The sequence below is a fragment of the Dromaius novaehollandiae genome, chromosome 10 (assembly GCF_036370855.1).
Source record: "Dromaius novaehollandiae isolate bDroNov1 chromosome 10, bDroNov1.hap1, whole genome shotgun sequence".
Lineage (NCBI taxonomy): Eukaryota > Metazoa > Chordata > Aves > Casuariiformes > Dromaiidae > Dromaius > Dromaius novaehollandiae.
Genome location: NC_088107.1, coordinates 10088019 through 10107314, shown reverse-complemented (window position 1 = coordinate 10107314; position 19296 = coordinate 10088019). Strand labels below are relative to the sequence as shown.

At 39.0% G+C, this 19296-nt stretch overlaps 1 protein-coding gene across 3 annotated transcripts in view; it reads right to left on the bottom strand.

Moving 5' to 3' along the window:
- ARNT2 (aryl hydrocarbon receptor nuclear translocator 2) overlaps window positions 1-19296 on the bottom strand; it is a 114324-nt gene that overhangs the window by 66840 nt on the left and 28188 nt on the right. For 2 of the 3 annotated variants that reach the window (XM_064517260.1, XM_026121276.2), the window contains exons 3-6: window positions 13980-14027; window positions 10815-10859; window positions 7851-8064; window positions 5380-5593 (exon numbers count right to left, since the gene is read on the bottom strand). In XM_064517260.1, coding sequence (XP_064373330.1) covers window positions 5380-5593; window positions 7851-8064; window positions 10815-10859; window positions 13980-14027 — 521 coding nt within the window. The remainder of the gene's footprint in view (window positions 1-5379; window positions 5594-7850; window positions 8065-10814; window positions 10860-13979; window positions 14028-19296) is intronic. The other variant, XM_064517259.1, reaches the window with a different exon arrangement.

Here is a 19296-nt window from a genome sequence, read left to right as displayed (position 1 = left end):
GTTTTTACTGTTACTGATGATGACAAAATCTGAGGTATAATTTACCAAAGCTGAATTTTTGGGCAGCCTCAAGTTGGTCTCTGAATACTCTCTACAGATAATTTTGCATATGCAGCCAAATAAGAGTTTCATCCATCTCTTCCTTCATTGGAGTCCCTCCTGAATCATTAGTTCAAGTCGGTTAACAGTAATTATGAATAACAATCACATTCACAGACTGGTCGTTGTGTATAAAAGAAAAGCTTTTTTAAAAAAGATCATGCAGAAATCACAGTTGGAAAGTTGACAAGGAGGTTTAAGACAACTTACAGCATAGAAAAATCCTGCTTTGATTTCAGAAAGAAAAGTTATTCTTAAGTGTCCCTCTCACATGGTTATTTACTATTTCTTGAGCACTCCCCATCTGTTTAGTGCTGTGGAAAGCGCCTCTTTGCTTCTCCACTGGTCTCTGGCATAGCTCTCTTTTGAGTTTAACACTATTTTTCTCATTTTTACAGACAATCTGACTCTACCTACAGCATTTGGATTTTGTAGCTGTGTGTATAAACTCTGCCTGGTAACAGAAAGCTTTGCAGTTGGACAGGAAACTGCATGTGAAAGCAGATACTGAAACCATCACCACAGGACAATATATTATTTGAGTCTTCTGCAAGACAGGTTCCACAACCCAAATCTCTGCGTGTATAACATGAAGTGACATTTCTGTAATGCTCATGAACCACAGTAAATTGTCACGCAATGGCCTTTTCTCCTAGAAAGGTACCTATCAGCTCAACTCTTGCTGCAGTCAGTCACCATTTCCATTGTAAAGTTCTACTTTCTTGTACTTATGAAATCTGGCAATAAAATGCTGTGCCAAGATTAAACTTGGCATAGGAGTTCTGTCCAGAAGTAACCTCAATTCATCTTTTTCAGCTAGCAAACTAACTTGACTTAGTTATATTTAAATAATGTGTTCTGGTTTTCATCATTTCCTTGCAGTCACAGGTTCAGTTTTTCAGCCCCCCTCCCCTTAACTATTCCGTTAAAATGGCTTGCAAGGATTCCTTCTGAACATGAGGGTCCTGATAGGCTCAGGGCCACTGCCTTCCTGACTTGTCTCAGCTATAGGGAGCAAGGCTGAAGGAAGAGAGCATAGTTGGGTTACTATATGATCCATGCTGCCTGGAGCTCAGAGCTGAATTTAAACTTCAATGTTTCTCATTTACACCACTGGAGACGCTGGCTTCACAGCCTTGAACTACATACATCATGGAACCATACAGAGGTACCTATATTCCTCATCCTACTCCTTCATGAACTGTTTATGGAGAATTAGATCGGCAGAAATCAATCTGCCAAAGCGTTCTGGATTGTTATATTTCAACTAAAGGAGAGTTTACTACAATACTTGCTCAGTCATTTTTTGGAGAGTAATTGTAACTGGGGTCTTCTTCAGAAGTTGCGGGGTTTTTCTGTACTTAATTCTTTCTTAGCTCTGTCCATCCTTTCCCCCTTTGAGGTTTGTTGCTTGCAGTTGTTCAGACTCTCACTTGCACTAGGATTCCACTGTGTGTTATTCAGCCACTCCATAACTTCCATCCCCTGAACCCGCATCAGGAACCCAAAATCCACCAAGTTTCATCAGTGCATCCTAAGAGCAAAGAGGTCTTTGCTAATGGATCCTGCTGTGGGATCCAATCTTCATCCATATTTAAAGTGATTTGTTTTTCCCTTCTGGAGATTTCCAAGAACAAAGAAGGAAAATAAATTATTACTCTGAATACGTGCCCCATTCTGATTAATCACGCCCATGACGCACAGAAAGTCTTCTTGCGAACACCATTTGTTGCTATCATCAAGTCTCAGCTGCTGTCTTTTCTAAAGGATTTTGAGCCATACATATTACTTCACAGTTCAGCTTTCCTGTTGTTACAATGTGTTAGCAATTACGTACAATAAACAAGTAGACAATTGTACCATATCCAGGGAATAAAATCTCCAAGGATATAAAACAAATTAGAAACCAACCATTCTTCCCCATATCCAGAGAGTTAAAAATAGAGCATGCAATTAATTCCCAAAACACACCACGTATTTTAAGCCATAGTTAAACAATCATTCCAATTTGGCATGCGCTTTTACTGCTCGCAAAGTCCCATCCTCTCCCTACCCTTGACTATTCACTTCCCCTCCTCTCTTGTGCTAGCACAAGAGTTCATGCAGTCCTACAATAAGGTAGGCCAGGGAGCTGCCTCTACTAAAAACCAAGTTTTTTTTGCTTAAGTTAGCTTTCAGCTGGGTCAGCCCCCTTCACGTGACTCACTGTAGTACCACACCAATGCCAAAGGAAGAGAGGGTGAGATGAGGTGAGGATTGCATAAGCTGGTGTGACTGCCAAAGAAACACTCATGCAACCGCAGCCCAGTCTTATTCCTGGGGGCAGAAATGCAAGAGGAAGCCTGCTTTCTCCACTAGCTGGTTCTGTTGGTCCCCTCTGGCAATGGCAGCCTCACAAGACTTCAGGGTCTGGAGCAGCTTCTCTGTGCAGCAGGATTGCTCAGGGGTGCTGGGAATATCTCAGTAAAGTAGTGATAACAATAAGCATTCATAACAGGGCAACACAAATATAGTCAAGGGCCACTGCTCTGATCTGATACAAGGCAAGTGATGTTTCTTCTTTGTCAAGATGCTGCCATTGCTTCCCTAATTGAAGATTACGGGGTTGAGAAATTGGGTCCTGAGAAGGTGGGGAGGAGAAGAAAACTAAAAGTTGTGTATTTCCTTACACTTTCACCTGAAAGTCCCTCTTTCTCCCTAAGTGGCCCCTGTGCTCAACAGCTGGAGGTCACTAAGAGATGAAGGTTTTCCTGCTGCCTGTGGTGAACTTCACTTTGAGTAGAGGGGAAAAGAAACAAACAAACAAAAAACCCCAAATACACAGCTGGCTGCCTTGGAGTCTGCATCTCTTTCAAGCTCTCCATTGCCCTTTGTTCTGCATGAAACATAACCCTGGAAAGCAAAAGAGACTTGGGGACTGCCCAAATGATTTGCTAAACAGACTTAAAGAAGCACATCTGCCTACTTAACTTGTTTTTAAATGTCACTAAGTCACTCACTATTTCTATTCACTACACTATTTCATTTTAATCATATTTGTCACAATCCGCTGCTACTTTGAGTGTGGCTTGTGTTACAGAAAGGGAAATGTAACTGGTTGAACAAACTCCAGAATCACACTGTCTACAGAAAGGTACCTCAAGGAGTGAGCAAGAGTGATGCTCCTGAAGTCCCACTGCATACTGCTTATAAATGAATTGATACTGAACCAACAGTCCTTAAAGAAGAGAGCTCCTCGTATTTAATAGTACCTTACAGAATCAAAAAATTTCAAGTTTAAACCCAAAACTAGAGAGCTTTCCATTTATTTCTATGCTTCACAGACTTTGACAAAACTACTATGTTAACTAAACAGACTTCATCAGTTGCATCTTTGCATCAAAACAACTCAAAAGGTAGGGCTATGCTAAGATGTTACTTACTTTACATTAATTTTACTAAAAAAGACAGAAAAATCCAACAGACACCTTAAAAATCTGTTCTTTCTATGATGATCTTATGAGAGATGATGTTCACACAACTATGCTTATGTTTGATGCAGAGGCAGACTGACGATCATGCTTACGGCTAGTGAGATGTTCAGCTGACCAAAAAAATCACACTGTACATGTAACCGTGATAACTTCGCAACTTGCACAATGTACCCACTACAATCAGGAGTGATTATGAACCTTTTTGTATTTGTACTTGCTTGAAATGGTCTTAGTTCCACAGGCTCTCCAGCCCTTCAAAAGCATCTTTCTATATCCAGCCTGCCTGTGCACCATAAGGAGTGCAGTTAAGCAAGCAACCCTGGCTCTACACAGGCTGATGCTTTCCTCACACTGGGAAAATTTTCAGCTGTCCATATATGGCAGATTTAAAAGCCTTCTGTGTCAGTCTGGCAACTCCAAAAGACTCAGGCAGGAAAAAGACTTCGCCCTACCAATATTATTATTTGAACTTCTCTTTCCACTGGCTAAAGACAAATTCAGTGCAAAAGAAAAGCACATAGCTAAAACTGAAAGAAATACAGGAAGAGCTGGATTTTAGAAGTGCTCTGCGTTTGTCTGGTCTTGCTCTTGTTTGAGCAGGTTAAGCTTACTAACTGAGCACTAAACACGGTTCACTGAGGCTCTGGAGTAACGGCTTCTTAGAGGAAGATGGTACATACATTCGAATGCTATATACTAAAGAACACAATCACCGTTTTTATTAAGTTTGGCACATACATTTTAAAGTGGCATGAAACTCAGCTGTTTTGCTCTGCACAGGTTCTCCTAACTGTTCACTTGGTTTTGATTCATCTGGATTTTCACCACAGAATTTTGCTTTGAGTGTCCAATTTGAATAAAGGAAAGCTCTGCCAAAACCACATCACATCCAAACCACAGGAAACCATGAATTTGGCACTGTTTTGATATGGAAGCTGTAAACAGCGTGCAGGTTCCCTCAGAGCTGCACTACTCTCCTTTGAGTTATGAAACACAACAAAACTTCCAACAAACCAGGTCAAAATTCTGCGTTACTGAAGCAAGAGAAATTATGTGACTTTTGCATGGTGGAGGATTTTTTTATATGTATTTTTCCCTATTTTTTTTCCTTTTGCTGTAAACACACTGTGGAAGAATAAAAAGAGAAGCTGAGTTTTCTCCTTTCCAAGTTTGAGTTAAAAGAGGATTTAGCTAATTCTCAAAGCTCTAACATATAAGTATTCTGTTAAAGACAGGGTGGTTTCTCATTGGCAGTCTTGAGCTTGGATAACTGTAAAAGCTACAGCTATAATATGAATATATAAATGTGTTTTAGTTTTATGTTTCAAGTGAAACATAGAGCAATTGCAAATAACTTATACCATTGCTCAGCAGCAGAACTCTTGTTTAAAATCCACATTAGTTCTTCGGCTGCCAAACACTTGATTTTTTTTTCCAGGATTCCCATTAACAAACCACAAGGAACTTTTATAAAAATGGGAAAACCTAAAATATGATTTCTGCCTTCAAAACAAACACTGCCATAAAGAAACGCATATTTGTAAAGAAGTCGTAAGTTCACCAAGGATGAAAGAAATCAATCCATTTTTTCTAGACCAAGCCTGAAAATAATCCAGATTCCAAACCTAGCCAAGTCAGAAGTCTGAAGGTAGAGCTACGCGAGGGTGGTTTACACACCAACTGAAGTAGCTGTAGTCGTAGCTGACCGAACACAGTTATGCAAAAGATTTTTAAAACAGACATTTTTGATGTCGGATGAGCTCAGGAGGGGTCCATAATACAAAGAACCATATATCAGATATCTGACCTGTCATAGAGTTTTCAGATGTGCATAGTTGCTCCCGCAGCTTCTCCACATCGTCTGGATGAACCTGCTCATAGAGAGTGCTGCCAAACCATTCAGACTGTGGCTGGTTCAGCACAGGAGTCACAGAATCTGATACATAGATTACTCTTCCAGTTTCAGCTGCAACTACAAACAGGAACCCATCTGCAGCCTCCAGGATAAGATGTTTCAGTTCCTTCCAAAGAAAGGATTTGATTAGAATGCCAGCAAGAAAAGGGAATCAAATAACACATCTGCCACTCGCACACAGTAGCATTTTCTTGTGATTTTAGTAGCTGATCACAATGTAGGCAGACATTTTCCATGTAGTATTGATGCAACTATACATCCAGTCTTGCAGCAAGACATAAATTGCCAATCCCAATAACAAACACCACTCTGTTTTCCTTTATTATCTTTCATCTGGTGATCTCAATGAACTTTAGGAAAATTAAGTAATTAAAACTCATGGCATATTGTGTGATGGGTATCTAATATTAAAAAAAAAAAAAAGTAATCTAAGAGTACAAAGGAAATGAAGAGTCATAAATCATATGGCAAAACCCATCCCTTAATTAAATGTTCGGGATAAACCAACTGGCCTTTCCCTTAACCCCCAGCCCTGGACTAGCTCTGTTTGTAGATTAGACAGGCACTGGGTGAAAGAAAGAAACTGTAATGGGAATGAGGACAGGAATCCCCAGTCTCCTCTCCCATTAGAGGACCCAAGCCACTAAACAAGCAAGTTGTATCATTTCTTGCTTTCTTTTTCCAGCCTCTGAATATGAAGCTTCAGAGACACAGAGATTGGAATGCCCCTGTCTTTAGTATTTCTTTACTAGCTGTTCTCTCCACCGAGTATGTTGCTGTTATATGGTCCCCCACTCAGTGTCACAGGCACTTCTGTTCTGAGATACTCACCCACCCTCCTGAGACAGCACCCAGAGACCCAATCCCACCTGGGACTGGAAGGGGGATAGTAGGTGTTTAAAAATCAAAGTGCTTCTGTGCCTCACTTTCAGACACTAGATCTAGACATCCAACACCTTGAACTGCATATGCAAACAGCTGTTTGCATGTATCACAAAAATGCTACCTATGGGTAACGGAGTTTGAAAACCTTAGTGCTCTCTCATATCCAAGGAAGACAACTTTCACCTCAGTTCACAAAAACCAAGCTTGCACAGCCTTAGCTTGGTGGATCTATTGACTATCAGAACTTGCTACAGGACACCAGCAAGTTACTACATCTGAAACTTAGACAAGGAGTTCTGGACAATCCAAGCCCTACTGCAGGTTGGAGAGCACAATATGCTGGTGTGAAAGTGGCAGATACTAGCTGATATGGTGAGGATCATAAATGGATAAATATTACTAAGGCCCAAGAGAAATGCATAACTCATCTGGAGAAACACTTTATATAGACTCTCTGCTTCTATTGACTTCTATTTCTTCATTGTAGAGAAAGCATATATATTCTGAAACACTCCCTTAAAAAACAAAACAAATAAACACTCAGTGCACAGCTAGCTGTAGTATACAAAGGATAATGAGATCTGTTTTAATTATATTATTAACAAGGGTGAAGATAAAAAAACATTTCCATTCTGCAAGGTTCAAAAAGCAAGATGCAATGAGAAGTGACTAGGGTACCCTACAGAAAACTAGTTGAATGATACCATCCCTCCAGGAAAGCCAGAATAAGGGAGATGTGAACAGAGGTCAGCAGCAGCTGCTGTTTGTCTATTAGAAAGAAGCACTGCCTCTAGCCATAACTTACATGTGTAAGTACTTAAATTGTTCCAGCCACAAAAATGCACATTACACCCATAGGACTTCAAAAACAATGAAGGTGGTAGGAATTTCCAGTGTGCTCAGTTGAACTCAGTCTTCCTTCAAGCACTGGGTGCATCTTTCTCCTTCCATCAAAAATGTTGAGAGAGAAGTATTTCAGCCAGTGCAAACACAATTCATTTCACCTCAGTTCAGCTGTCTAGAACTTGGGCACTGAGAATAAACATGTTTTTTATTCTTCCTCTAAATTTGGGAGGAAGATACGAGTCTTCACAGATTCATTTTGCCTATTTTAGAGAATCTATGTTAGGATGGGAAGAACCGTTTTCTGGGGGTGATTATCCCCCTTCACGACAAGAGACAGCAAGTGACGACTTTTCAGATGGACTGATTTCAGTGATAAGAACCCTCTGCTGTGATCAGGACAAAAGTGCCCAGTTTGCTGCTTCAGAGAGAGGAATTTGTCACATGATTAAGATCAATTCCAAACAGTCACAAAAAAATTGCCTGTATTCATATGTTGGAGATTTAGTTCACACCAGTTACAACACAAAGTAATAAAAACAGTGAAGGATCAAACAGAGTCTATTCCTCTCAGCACTTGCTCACATCATTCAGGTCTACAAACCAGAGAAAACAGACATTTGTGAAAAGTCTACCTGTTCTGTAAGAAACGAAGGCTTATAAGCTCCATCAGTAGATTTGTTTCCAGTACCCCTCATTGATTTCATGTGTGAAACTGCCATCCGGAGAATTGTCAGCTTGTCAGGTTTACGAGCCAACGCGCTGCAAGTGGGTACCATATCAGACAGCTCGGTGATGTACTGTGTCATCTTATTTCTCCTGCGTCTTTCAATTTCACTGTGATTCTCCCTAAATGTTTAAAGAAACACCAAACCAACAGAAAAACAGACATGATCACTATAAGAATTTCCACTGGAGATAATAAGTCATAATACTTCACACTTATTTTGCATTTTTCACCCCAGGAGAGCAGAGTATTTAAAAAGATAAGCACTATTATTATTATCCCTCGCTTCATAGGCAAAGAATCCAAGACACAGAAGGAAAAATATGATTTACCCATAGTTGTGAAAAGAACCCGTATTTCTAGCCTTTTGTTTCTGTTTAATCTCTTAACCAGTGAAGTCTCCTTTGGGTTAGGTCAGAAAATAGCAGGAGAGAGACACAAGGTGCTGACACCTGCCAACTCCAGCTGAAGCCCCAAATTTGCAAAAGGTGTGACGCATCTCACAGCTTCCAGTCCTTGCTCGAGGTGTTTGCCCTGCTTATAAAAAGTCTCTGAAAAAAGCTCTCTGTTTTTGCTAACAGCTGGATCAGGTCAGCAGTTAGTGTCAGTTCTGACTGACAGAAAACAAAACAAAACAAAAAAACCCCAAACAACCCCCCTCACATAATTGCTATATAGATCTCCAGTCCTGTAACACTGTGTGGCAAGTCCTGCACCCCTGTGCAGCGCTATATGCCTGCAGGGAGACACTACATGCCTACAGGATCAGATTGCAGGACTGGGACCATATATGGTATAACAGTAAACACACAACAAAACCCCAGTAAATAAATAAAATGAATACAAAGACAGTAAGCAAACATTTGGCTTGTCAGAAACAGATCAGATAATTTATGTAAGAGAGCAATCTAACACAGCAGGGAAGTAACAATGACAGTGCTTGATGCTGCCCCATTTCAGGCTGAGCTCCAACGTTCTCATCCTTTATAGCAACTACATGACCAGACTGGTGAGTCAAATTTGAGAATTCTCAAAATTGACAATCACCAAAAATCTTTCGTAACTGAAAATCTGGGATTTCAGTTTTCCCTTAGGGTAAATCAGATATCAAAGATATCAGTATATTACACCAACACATACAACTGAGAGAGATGGCCCAAACGGACCCTCGAAAACTGAAGCGCCTAGCACGTATTTTCCACATACTATACCTGTCAGGTGGCAGCTAAATACAAGTACAGGACAAGTACATGATGCTTCAGATGTCAAAGCAGCATCTTCCACTGATTTCAATGAGCTGTGCATGGCATTTTCTTGTGGGATCGCTGGCTGATCCAACAAGATGTGAAAAGGTGATCACATGGAGAGTCCGCTAGCATTGACTGGCACGATATACAACATTAAAAGAAACTGCAGCATTCTTCAGGGCTGAATGATATGACGTGATCATGAAAGTAGAAGCAAGGATTGGCACACTTTTCAGCTGCTTTTAACAATGGAGCCTTTTCTTAACATGTAAGGAGGGCTCCAAGTTGTAGCATGCTGTTTTATGAAACGGAGAATGCACTGGCTCTTCCCGCTTCAGAAAGTGTATCCTGTCCCCTGCACACAGGGGTGTTACCTGCATGAGGCACTGTTTCCAGAAATACCTCCTTTTATGGCTACACACACAGTTGTTATTCCTACTAATGCATACACCTACTTCACGAGTAAAGTACCAATATTCAGGAAATCCAGCTACAGTTTCCTGCAATGATAGCCAATGATGTTTCAGTAAATTATATACAGTGCCTTGGCTAGAGTCACCATCTACTGAAGTATTCCATTACATCTTAATAGTGAATACTTCCATCTCAAATGGCTGATCAACAGCTCTTATGTGGGTCTGCACAGATGTGGGAGAGCACAGGGACTGCAAGACTTGGATCATATATACAAGCAAGCAGAAGAACTTGTGTGACAATGCACATGCACTAGGAGCACACGTGCATACCTGTCAGCATATGCATGCATATAAATAAGGACAAAGGGAAGAAACATGCTTTTTACATGACAAAAGCTTGCTCTAAGTTCAGCATTTTCACAGAAATGGTGAAAGAGAAAAAGAGAGAGACAAAGAACATACATATACAACATATATTTAACATTTATAAATACATATTCCATTGTCTGCTACTTAAAACATCTTGATATATCTGATCATTGAACACAGTCATTATAAAAAAGTTAACAGACAGGAAAACTTCCTGAGAAGAAAGAGAAGAATATCCAGTAGTCAAGTTCATTTATGATCACAAAGGCTAAAAAATAATTCTACATTTATCAATTGGCCATGAAAAGGTTCAGCCAAACAGAAACCTGAAACTATCCTGTAACTAGTTCAAATTTGAACTCTGTAAAGAAATAGAGGGAATGTGCTCCTCTTCTGCATCTGTCATAGGAACCCTGGCATTCATAAACATGTACACAGAATGATGTCCTAACTTTGTCATTTCTAACTGTTTTTTTTTTTATATATGAAAGTTTTGCAAGAGCATTAAATTTTGGGAGACTGGGAGCTGATCCAAATCCACTCAGGTCCAGGGTTACTGGAAAGATCACAACCAGTTTCAAGCAGTCTTTGGATCAGCCAACCCTGCTGACTTTTGATCAGTCAGAATAGCATCATATAAAATAAAAATGGGGGCAAATCATACTCGATTTTCCTTTTTCCTACCTGGCCATCCTTTCTGTGTCAGCAGTACTTTGATCATCTTCCCACCTAGAAACAAAATAACCAGCTCCCTAAGCTAAGGTACACATACTGGTATTTTTTGGATATGACCAGCCCCCTCTTTTCTCTCAGCAGAAGATCTCTACAGAACACGCCTACCTTGCAAACTTTTCCTTATCACCAGAGATTTGATCACCATCATACCTATAAAGAAAAGATAGTAAGTAAATCCACAGGGTTTATGCATCACATAAAAGTCAAGACACAACAGAAAGCAAAGAGGTTTGCAACTGCGAACTATTACAAATGAGGACATGAGAATGATAAAGCAAGGAAAATAGTAGTTTGACGAAAATTTCAAGCCATGCTAATCCACAACTTCATTTTTGTGTATTTAAAAAAGTTCGAGACACATTTTATTGGATTTATGCAAACACTTTGACATACACTCACTGCTTGGGAAACTTAACAACCAGCACCATTACAGAAAACACAACTGAACTTTATTGACAGCAGCTCATGAAATATTCATTGCTGTGTTAGAAGTGAAAGAATTCCATTTTTTCCAGATTGCAACCACAACCCACTCCATTCAGTAGAGGGCACTGATGGTCTACAGATAACATGGGAGGGCAGAGAGACATGTAAGTGCAATTCATTATACAAGGACCCCTTCCGAAAAAAGCTGTAATAGGTACATATATTGTACCATCTGTTGGAAGTAATGGCAAAAGTCAGTCAGACAGATGAAACTGCTGGGTAAATAGAAATGAAATTAAAACTGGCTTAAATCCCTAAAAGTGGACAGATACATGATTCCTACCAAAATAAATAGAAGTTAGATGCCTAAACAGGTACTTGCAGGACATCACCAGCTACATTCTGGAGGAAATCGAGATGAACGGGACTTCTGGGAGTGGACCATGGGATTAAAGCTTCACTGTTTCTGAAGCACTGCCCCAAAGGCAGGCAGCAGTGTGACATTTTACTAAAAAATGACACTCTCCTCCTCCTTTTCCTTTCCTAAAAACATTCTCATCCTTTGAAATTAGATTTTACTGAATACGCATTTACAAAAATACACATTTTTTGAAAAAGATCCTGCTTTTTGAGATTTCAATATGCTTGTTCCAAAACAGAAAGCATAGGTTATAGGGAATACAAAAATAGGACTAATTGCTTTTCTAGAATTGAAGAGTATTACTGCTGAAGAATAGTCGAATGAAATTTTGTATAAGAATTATGCCTTCCCAAAAAGATGTAATTTATTACAACAGAGATCTCGTGAACTTTCCACGTACTAGCTAATAAGGCAATACAGCATGATTAAGCATCTTTTCTCTCCTAAAAAGCTAATTAACTTTTCTTTTTTTCTTCTCAAATAAATTGAAACTAATTTTATGTAACCCAACTGTGCAAGTTCCTCTATAAGGCTTCATATTTGCCTTCTTCATCAAGTCCCGTTCAAACTCTCAAGACAAAACTTGAGACTTAAGCTGCGTCTCTTTCTATCTAGTGTTTAATGCTAGTACTCAAAACATCCAAGAGAAAATGCCCCTTTTCTTCCACCTGACTCTGCCCTGGGAACAGACTGTGCCCAGAAAAATTGTAAACAAAAAGACAGATTCAATGAGGAATAGCCACACGCCGTCATATGAGAAGTACATGCATATGTCTACATGTGACAATTAGATGCCATGCAGAGATACCTGAGCTGGATTTGCAACTCTCTGAGAAGCCGCGTGTGTAAACTCATGTGGAGCACCGTACTAACACCACTACTTCTAGTGCTCGTGCTAGCTTGGGGATTGTTTATCCATCCTTGTCTGGCTGGCTGGGCTGAAGATGTTGCTCCAGCTACTCATTTCTCCCTTGCAATCTTCCAGCTGACCTCTTTATGTGCATGCTCCTAGAAGTACTTCAGTCAAAGCAAGCTAGGTTGGCTTAAACATTTAAAGAGCAGGTTTTTGCTAATCGCCAAATTTTGACCAAGATAAGTTAGGAATCATTCAAGTGATCAATTTGGAGAAGGGAAAAGCTCTAATAGGATGGCACAACTAGGAATAACATCTCCTGGTAGGACAACCATAGCCAGAAGAGGATGTCTGAACATGGCCCTAGGCACCTCTGTACAGTTTTTCTGTACTCCCTCTAAAAGCAGAACAGTCCAGGGGTTTTAGAGCTTTTAAGTATCTGATTTTGATCTGACATCTAAAATGAACTGATTCTAAGCACAGCACAGCATGTTCCTCCAATAAAGATAAAGGAACTATTGGCTGTCTCCTCCCCACAATCAAATTTTCAAAGGCTGAAGCCAGGATTGGGACAGCAAGCTGCATGTGCACCACTGCACCTACAAACCCTGATGCTTATGCAGACACAGTCAGGTCACAGTATTCATAAATCTTGTTCCCTTAATATACATATCTACTAGCAAGCATCAGGACTAGCACTTAGATCACCAGTTTTAAAACCAGAGACTGTAATATTCTTTCTGCAAATATCATCAATTAGACAGGGGTGCTGTTGGCATTCTACAGTAGGTTATGATATGGTGTTATGATACATCTTCAGCGTACTATCATCTTCCAGACTGACTAGAAAGAACATGTTAAAACCCTGTAGTGACAGCTGGGTTCAAATATGGCTGCTGCTATACACTTCCAATTAGAATTTAAATAATCAGCAATAGTCTGTAGGCCTCAAAGTATCTATCCTCAGTGCAGCCTATTGGTTTCTGATGGAAAAATGCAAACAGTGTGACCAGAACAAAAGGAAGAGTGAACAATGGCAATGATGCTTTGACGTTTATTTTTATTTGTAGCCTGGAATATTATACATTAACTAACATTTATTTTGGCCAATTTTACTCTTCAGTTACAACTAATGATACATAACAAACTTTAATCTTAAAAAGAAAACATTTTCTTAATGAACGGTTAACATCTAAATTAAATTCAATATAAAATTGATTTTTAGTAGTAAAAAGACAACTTCAGCAACAAGAAATAATCATAGTTCATTTACAGCAGTTGAACTATTGTAGGTAAAACTCACAGATTTTCTCATTTGATATAGCTGCAGAGTGAAATTATGACACACATTGTCAGCTTTGTAAGACAATAACTACATTAAGCAGATTTCCACGAGGTTGCCTAATTTGCAGAGGAAGCTGGTAAAAAGAGTAACTAGAATTTAGGTAAAACCATTGGCAATTTCTTCAGTCCATATTCATACAGACTTATAAAACAGTAGTAGTCTGACAGTTGTCTTTCTCCACTGAACGAAGGTTAGCAACTTGATCAACTCTTTATAAATGCTCACCTTGAAAATTTGCTGGGACCCTCTCCATCTTCATCATCGAAGTCCATTCTGTAAGAGCAAGATTTCCAAATCACCAATCATGAAGGTGCCAGTGATGACTTGAACATTCAAGTCAGTAGTTCTCAACCTTGTTTGATCTGTGTTATTGACTGGAGATGTTAATGACTCTAGTTTCCAGCCTTGCTCATATTCTCCAGACCCCCTAAAAATAGCTTATCAGCTGCCAGGAGTCCAAATAACACAGGTTAAAAAATATATATATATGCATCAATTTGCACTGTTAAAGTTAACAACTAAAAGGAAACATTAAATGAATGCAGTTCTTGTGAAATAATCAGGAGTATTATCCCTTAGTGCTGATAGAAGTTTAGAGAAATCAGTGGAGATTATACACCAGAGGACTGAAATTACGGCTAAAAAAAATAAAGTACTAAAGTTGATACATAATAAATATGAGGCAACTGTTACTGCCCCAGTCTAAAGAAAGTACATTAGAGAGAGAATAGAATAAATTTCGAGCTTCTCTGCAAAGAGGATTATTTACTTCAGCTCTATTGATTTAATTGCGGTACCTCTTCTAGACTTATCCTAATCATTTCACGCAAATTACTGACCAGTCTGTAGATAGCAATTATTTTGCTATATGAACCAAAGCCTTACTGAAAGGAGCTATGGGTCTACCATGCACCTTACTTACCTGGCTTGTGTCCTGGAGCTTCTTCTTAAGTCAGTGGAAGAGAAGAGCTCTTCCCTGGGCCAAATCACAGCCCTCCAGTTAGGCTCCTCTAGGGAGCCACAAAAGCAGGAACCTCTTTCTTCACTAATTACACATACAAAAGAAGACTGACCTCCTAAGTTAGCCACCCTTAATTACATAGTACAATAGTGTAGTTAGTATGTACTGGAGTGAGTCCAGTGAAGGACTACTAAGATGATGAAGGAACTGGAGCATCTCTCGTATGCAGAGAGGTTGAGAGAGCTGGGATTGTTCAGCCTGAAGAAGAGAAGGCTCAGGGGGATCTTATTAATGTGTATAAATATCTGAAGGGAGGATGTAAAGAAGACAGAGCCAGACTCTTTTCAGTGGTGCCTAGTGATGGGACAGGAGGCAACGGGCACAAACTGAAACACAGGAAGTTCTGTCTGAACATAAGAAACAACTTTTTTCTGTGAGGGTGACTGAGCACTGGGACAAGTTGCCCAGAGAGGTTGTGGCGTCTCCATCCTTGGAAATATTCAAAAGCCACCTGGACAGGGTCCTGGGCAACCTGCTCCAAGTGACTGTGCTTGAGAAGGGGGGTTGGACTACATGATCTCCAAAAGCCCCTTCCAACCTCAACCAGCCTGTGATTCTGTGACTATCCCCTTCCTGCTGATGACATTAAGTCACTACAAAGTTACATAAAAGTACTATCATTTCCAAAGTGTTTGATATATTTTTATATTTCTAAAAAGAAGTGGATAAATATTTATCCCAATTATAAGGAGGTGCCTCTGGCAATAAGGAAGACTAAGAACCAATCAAATATATAATTACTACATACAATTTTTGTATTAGTGTAAGACTATTATTTTTAATAAGAAGATATAGTAATGTAACATACAGACCTTGAATAGTCAACTCATGTAGTTAGCAAATTACTGTTTTCTTTTTCAGACCTTTTTGTGGGGTTGCTTTAACCTGCTAAGCTTTACAACATTTCAGTGTAATAAAACTTTATACAATTATATATTCCATGTTGGTAACACTCTTTATGTTAACAACTGATACATGGCATAGTAAAGGCAAAAAAACTCCCTGCAAAATGACAATATTACATATCTCTTAATACTAAAAAAAATCTACCAGTTAAAAATGCAGATTTATATATTAAGAGTGTAGGAGCAGTGGCGTAAAAGCGTTCCTTAAAATTAGATGAAGAACAGAACATATAGTGTATGAGTGCCAGTTGGACAACACTGCCCCGCTTGCTGATTTTGATATCAGTTAGAATGCTCTATAAAAGAGGTTTCCGGCTCAAAGACTCCTATGTACGATCAGTTCAGCAAACAAGCACAGCAGTCTGAATCTGAGTAAGACATAATAATATTTTCCAGATGGTAATTGTGATTATTCATTTCTACAGGAAGCAGGGAGAAAACCATTTTCCCAAAAGGGTTTTAAGTAAAGATGTGTATTTAATTCGGCTGAGGTTTGATGCAATCATAATTTTCACTATAAATTACATTTTGCTCACCTAATTATCACCAAATCCAGTTCTAGAAACACTTCACTTGCAGTGACCTCGGAGCTGTATTTTGCAGAACAACACCGACCTCCAGTGGCCAGCAAGCTATCACTTGTGCAGAAGTGCATACAGCTAACCCAGGACCAAGCCAACCTGCTGTCACCCCCAAACGTGGCCTTCATTGCTACCATCTCCAAACACCCTGAATTTCCTCAGACCTGCTGCATACAAAATATTCCTAGCAATTTAACCCTTATGCATAGCATCTAGCTGAAGCTCTCAGGTTATCCACCTACCTCTTCCCCCATAAAGTGGCTATAATGTGACATTCCAAAACAGATGTCTGTGTTACTTCAATTCTAACACTTCTACCTGCGCCAAAAATGTGAAAAATCAATGTCATATGAGAATTGTTTGTTTACAAGCAGAAGACATACTCAGGTAGGCACTGTGTCGTGTTCGTCCCTTGCAAAACCATCATCTGTCAGGCATATCTTTTCCTGGTCTCACTGGCAACTGAAATGCAGTTGGGATAAAGCCTGAATTTCAAACTCGGGGAATAGGGGACAGTAGAAAATAAACATGCCTACCCTGAGGAAAAGCCTTTTCCTTGGAGGGTGTTTAGTAAGACACTGCTTTAATTTAGGATAGATTAATTTTGTAATTCCTTCTCTTCTGCTCCAGTGCACTAGTAGACTTCTTAGCTTCCAGCCAAATACTCCAGCTGGGGGCTGAGAGAGATTTTCCCAGAGAAATCAAACATTGGCTCTGCTGTGCTTGGGCTAGTTTATTATTACTGGAATGCACAGAATTACAGATAACACAAAACCTGCTGACAATTTAAGAGTTGATCCTGCTGCCTGCACTGCATACATAGTTCCAGTGGAACAAGTGGCACTAAACACATCTACTTAACCAGATTGCTGGATATCAGCTTCTTATCTTATAATATTTCCTTAGGTTGATATCCATAGGTAATACCAACTATACTCATACTTGGCTCACCACTGTAGAATCTGAGTGCCTAGGGTGCAATACTAGACTGTGACAGACTAAATCTTTAAAAAATTTTTCATCTTTGCTTTGTTAAACTACCTAGAAATCTTGATTTTAATCCAAATAAAAAAGATGGAAAAAAAAATTAAAAATTGAACACAAAGTTCAGAAAAAGTGTTAACACTTGTAAAAATGCAACAGCAAATGCATTTTTGCCTGTCTGTTAATATACAAGTTTCTTATTTTTATACTTCACTGTGCAAAAAGAGAAGAAAACCCTCTCAAAATCTGAAAAAGTGCCTCAGATTTAAAGTGAGTGATTCTAACTTCCTGCCTGAACCATTTCAAGTGCATTATATTAAGGCAAAGTGAAAGATAAGGAATCAGTTGTAACCTTTAGCAGAACACTGCAGAGCACATAAAAAATAATATTCCAACAAACCCCTCTTACCCTGACAGATAAGATCTTCCATTCAGATAGACTATATTGCACATTAGCAAAACAGTAGAAGCAGCCTCCAAGACAAATGACATCATTTCAGAAGTTTCAGAAACAGTATCTTTTATCTTCATTTAAAATTCCTATTAAGAAGAGACTTTAAAAAAGAGCTGCACTATGCTCTTTTGTTTTGAAGAGATGGCATAAATCTTGTTTTCTTCTTTTATACTGTTCATGTCAACTGTGAAAAGGCCTGATGTATGAGGTATTTGTAAAAAGAAAAAAAATCTTCCTCAAAAGGTGGGTGGTTTTCATAGGTAATGTGACAAAAATACTTTTTAATTATTTATTTTTAAGTAGAAACATTTTCATACAAGAAGAATAAAACAAGGTTGTCCTGCACAGATTAAAAAATTGAGGTGAGGATTTGAACATTGTAACAAAAATGGTTATGTAAAATTGCAGAGCAATGTCAAAAGATGGCTTGCCATAAGGAAACAGAGCAGGAAGGGGACAGGCAAGAATGCTCAGGAGCAGATGCAGCTGAGAGGTACATGGGGAACTGCGCTATCACCCTCTGTTCTACACAACATCAGGGGCTACGTCCAGGGAGGCAGGATGGTGGGCTACAGCCTCTTTTTCCCTGTATCCTCTCAGATTTTACAATTATGCATCAGAGAAAAGACAAGACCATCTGCTGAACTAAATCACAACCTAAAAACCTGTAAAACAAGCAAATGAGCAAACAAGAAACTGGAGTACAGAAAACCAAGGAAGGGGGAAAAAAAGACTCATATCTTCTAATACACAGAGCTTAAAGAATAGCTTCTAAAAATAGTGAAAATCACCTTAAACATAAAGAATTGACTTTACATCTATCTAAGCTGGCCAATATAACCTCAGCAATGTGTTATTTTAAGCATTACCAGGCTATCACTTTTTTCTCTAAAACAGTTGGTATAATTTATGGAAAGGAAAAATATTTTTCTGAGCTGTCAATGAAGCTGAATGCCTACACCACAGAAACACCTTCTGGGTAGCGAATGAATTTAAAATGATCTACATTCAAGTCCATACAGCAATTATTCTGCCAGCTTGCTTCAGCAATTATGAGGAAAAGAAACAATTTTTAAAGATAACTGAAGCTGGAAAAGAAGACTGTTTGCTGGCTATTTTCCTTTATGTTTGATACAAAGCATTCATTTCTAAAATGCCCAAGGATTTAGGTGTACAAAGATATATCACCAGGACAGTAATGAAAGGACCAAGTGTTAGTTGCAAGTTTGTTCAAAGAGAAACTGCAATGAATTAGACACAGCAGGCATTCTTTCCCTCAAGGTCTGGATACATACACACAGAATGAAATAAATGTACTCTCTTCTCAAGCTTGAAGGACTATTAGTTTAGAACTATCGTGCACACACAAAGTACTTCTGGATATAAGTGCACTTACGGATATACCTTCTGGATATAAGTGCAAATCTATACTATTCACTGAATTTGCATACTAAATACATTTCAAATAACTTGATTTTATGTTCCTCCCAACCTCCCCCCACTTCATTTCCTTGCAAACAGAAGATGATACTTTAAATGCAATGTTTAAAACTTAGCTTTCAATTGGTATCAAGTCTGTACTTAATATAATCATAAG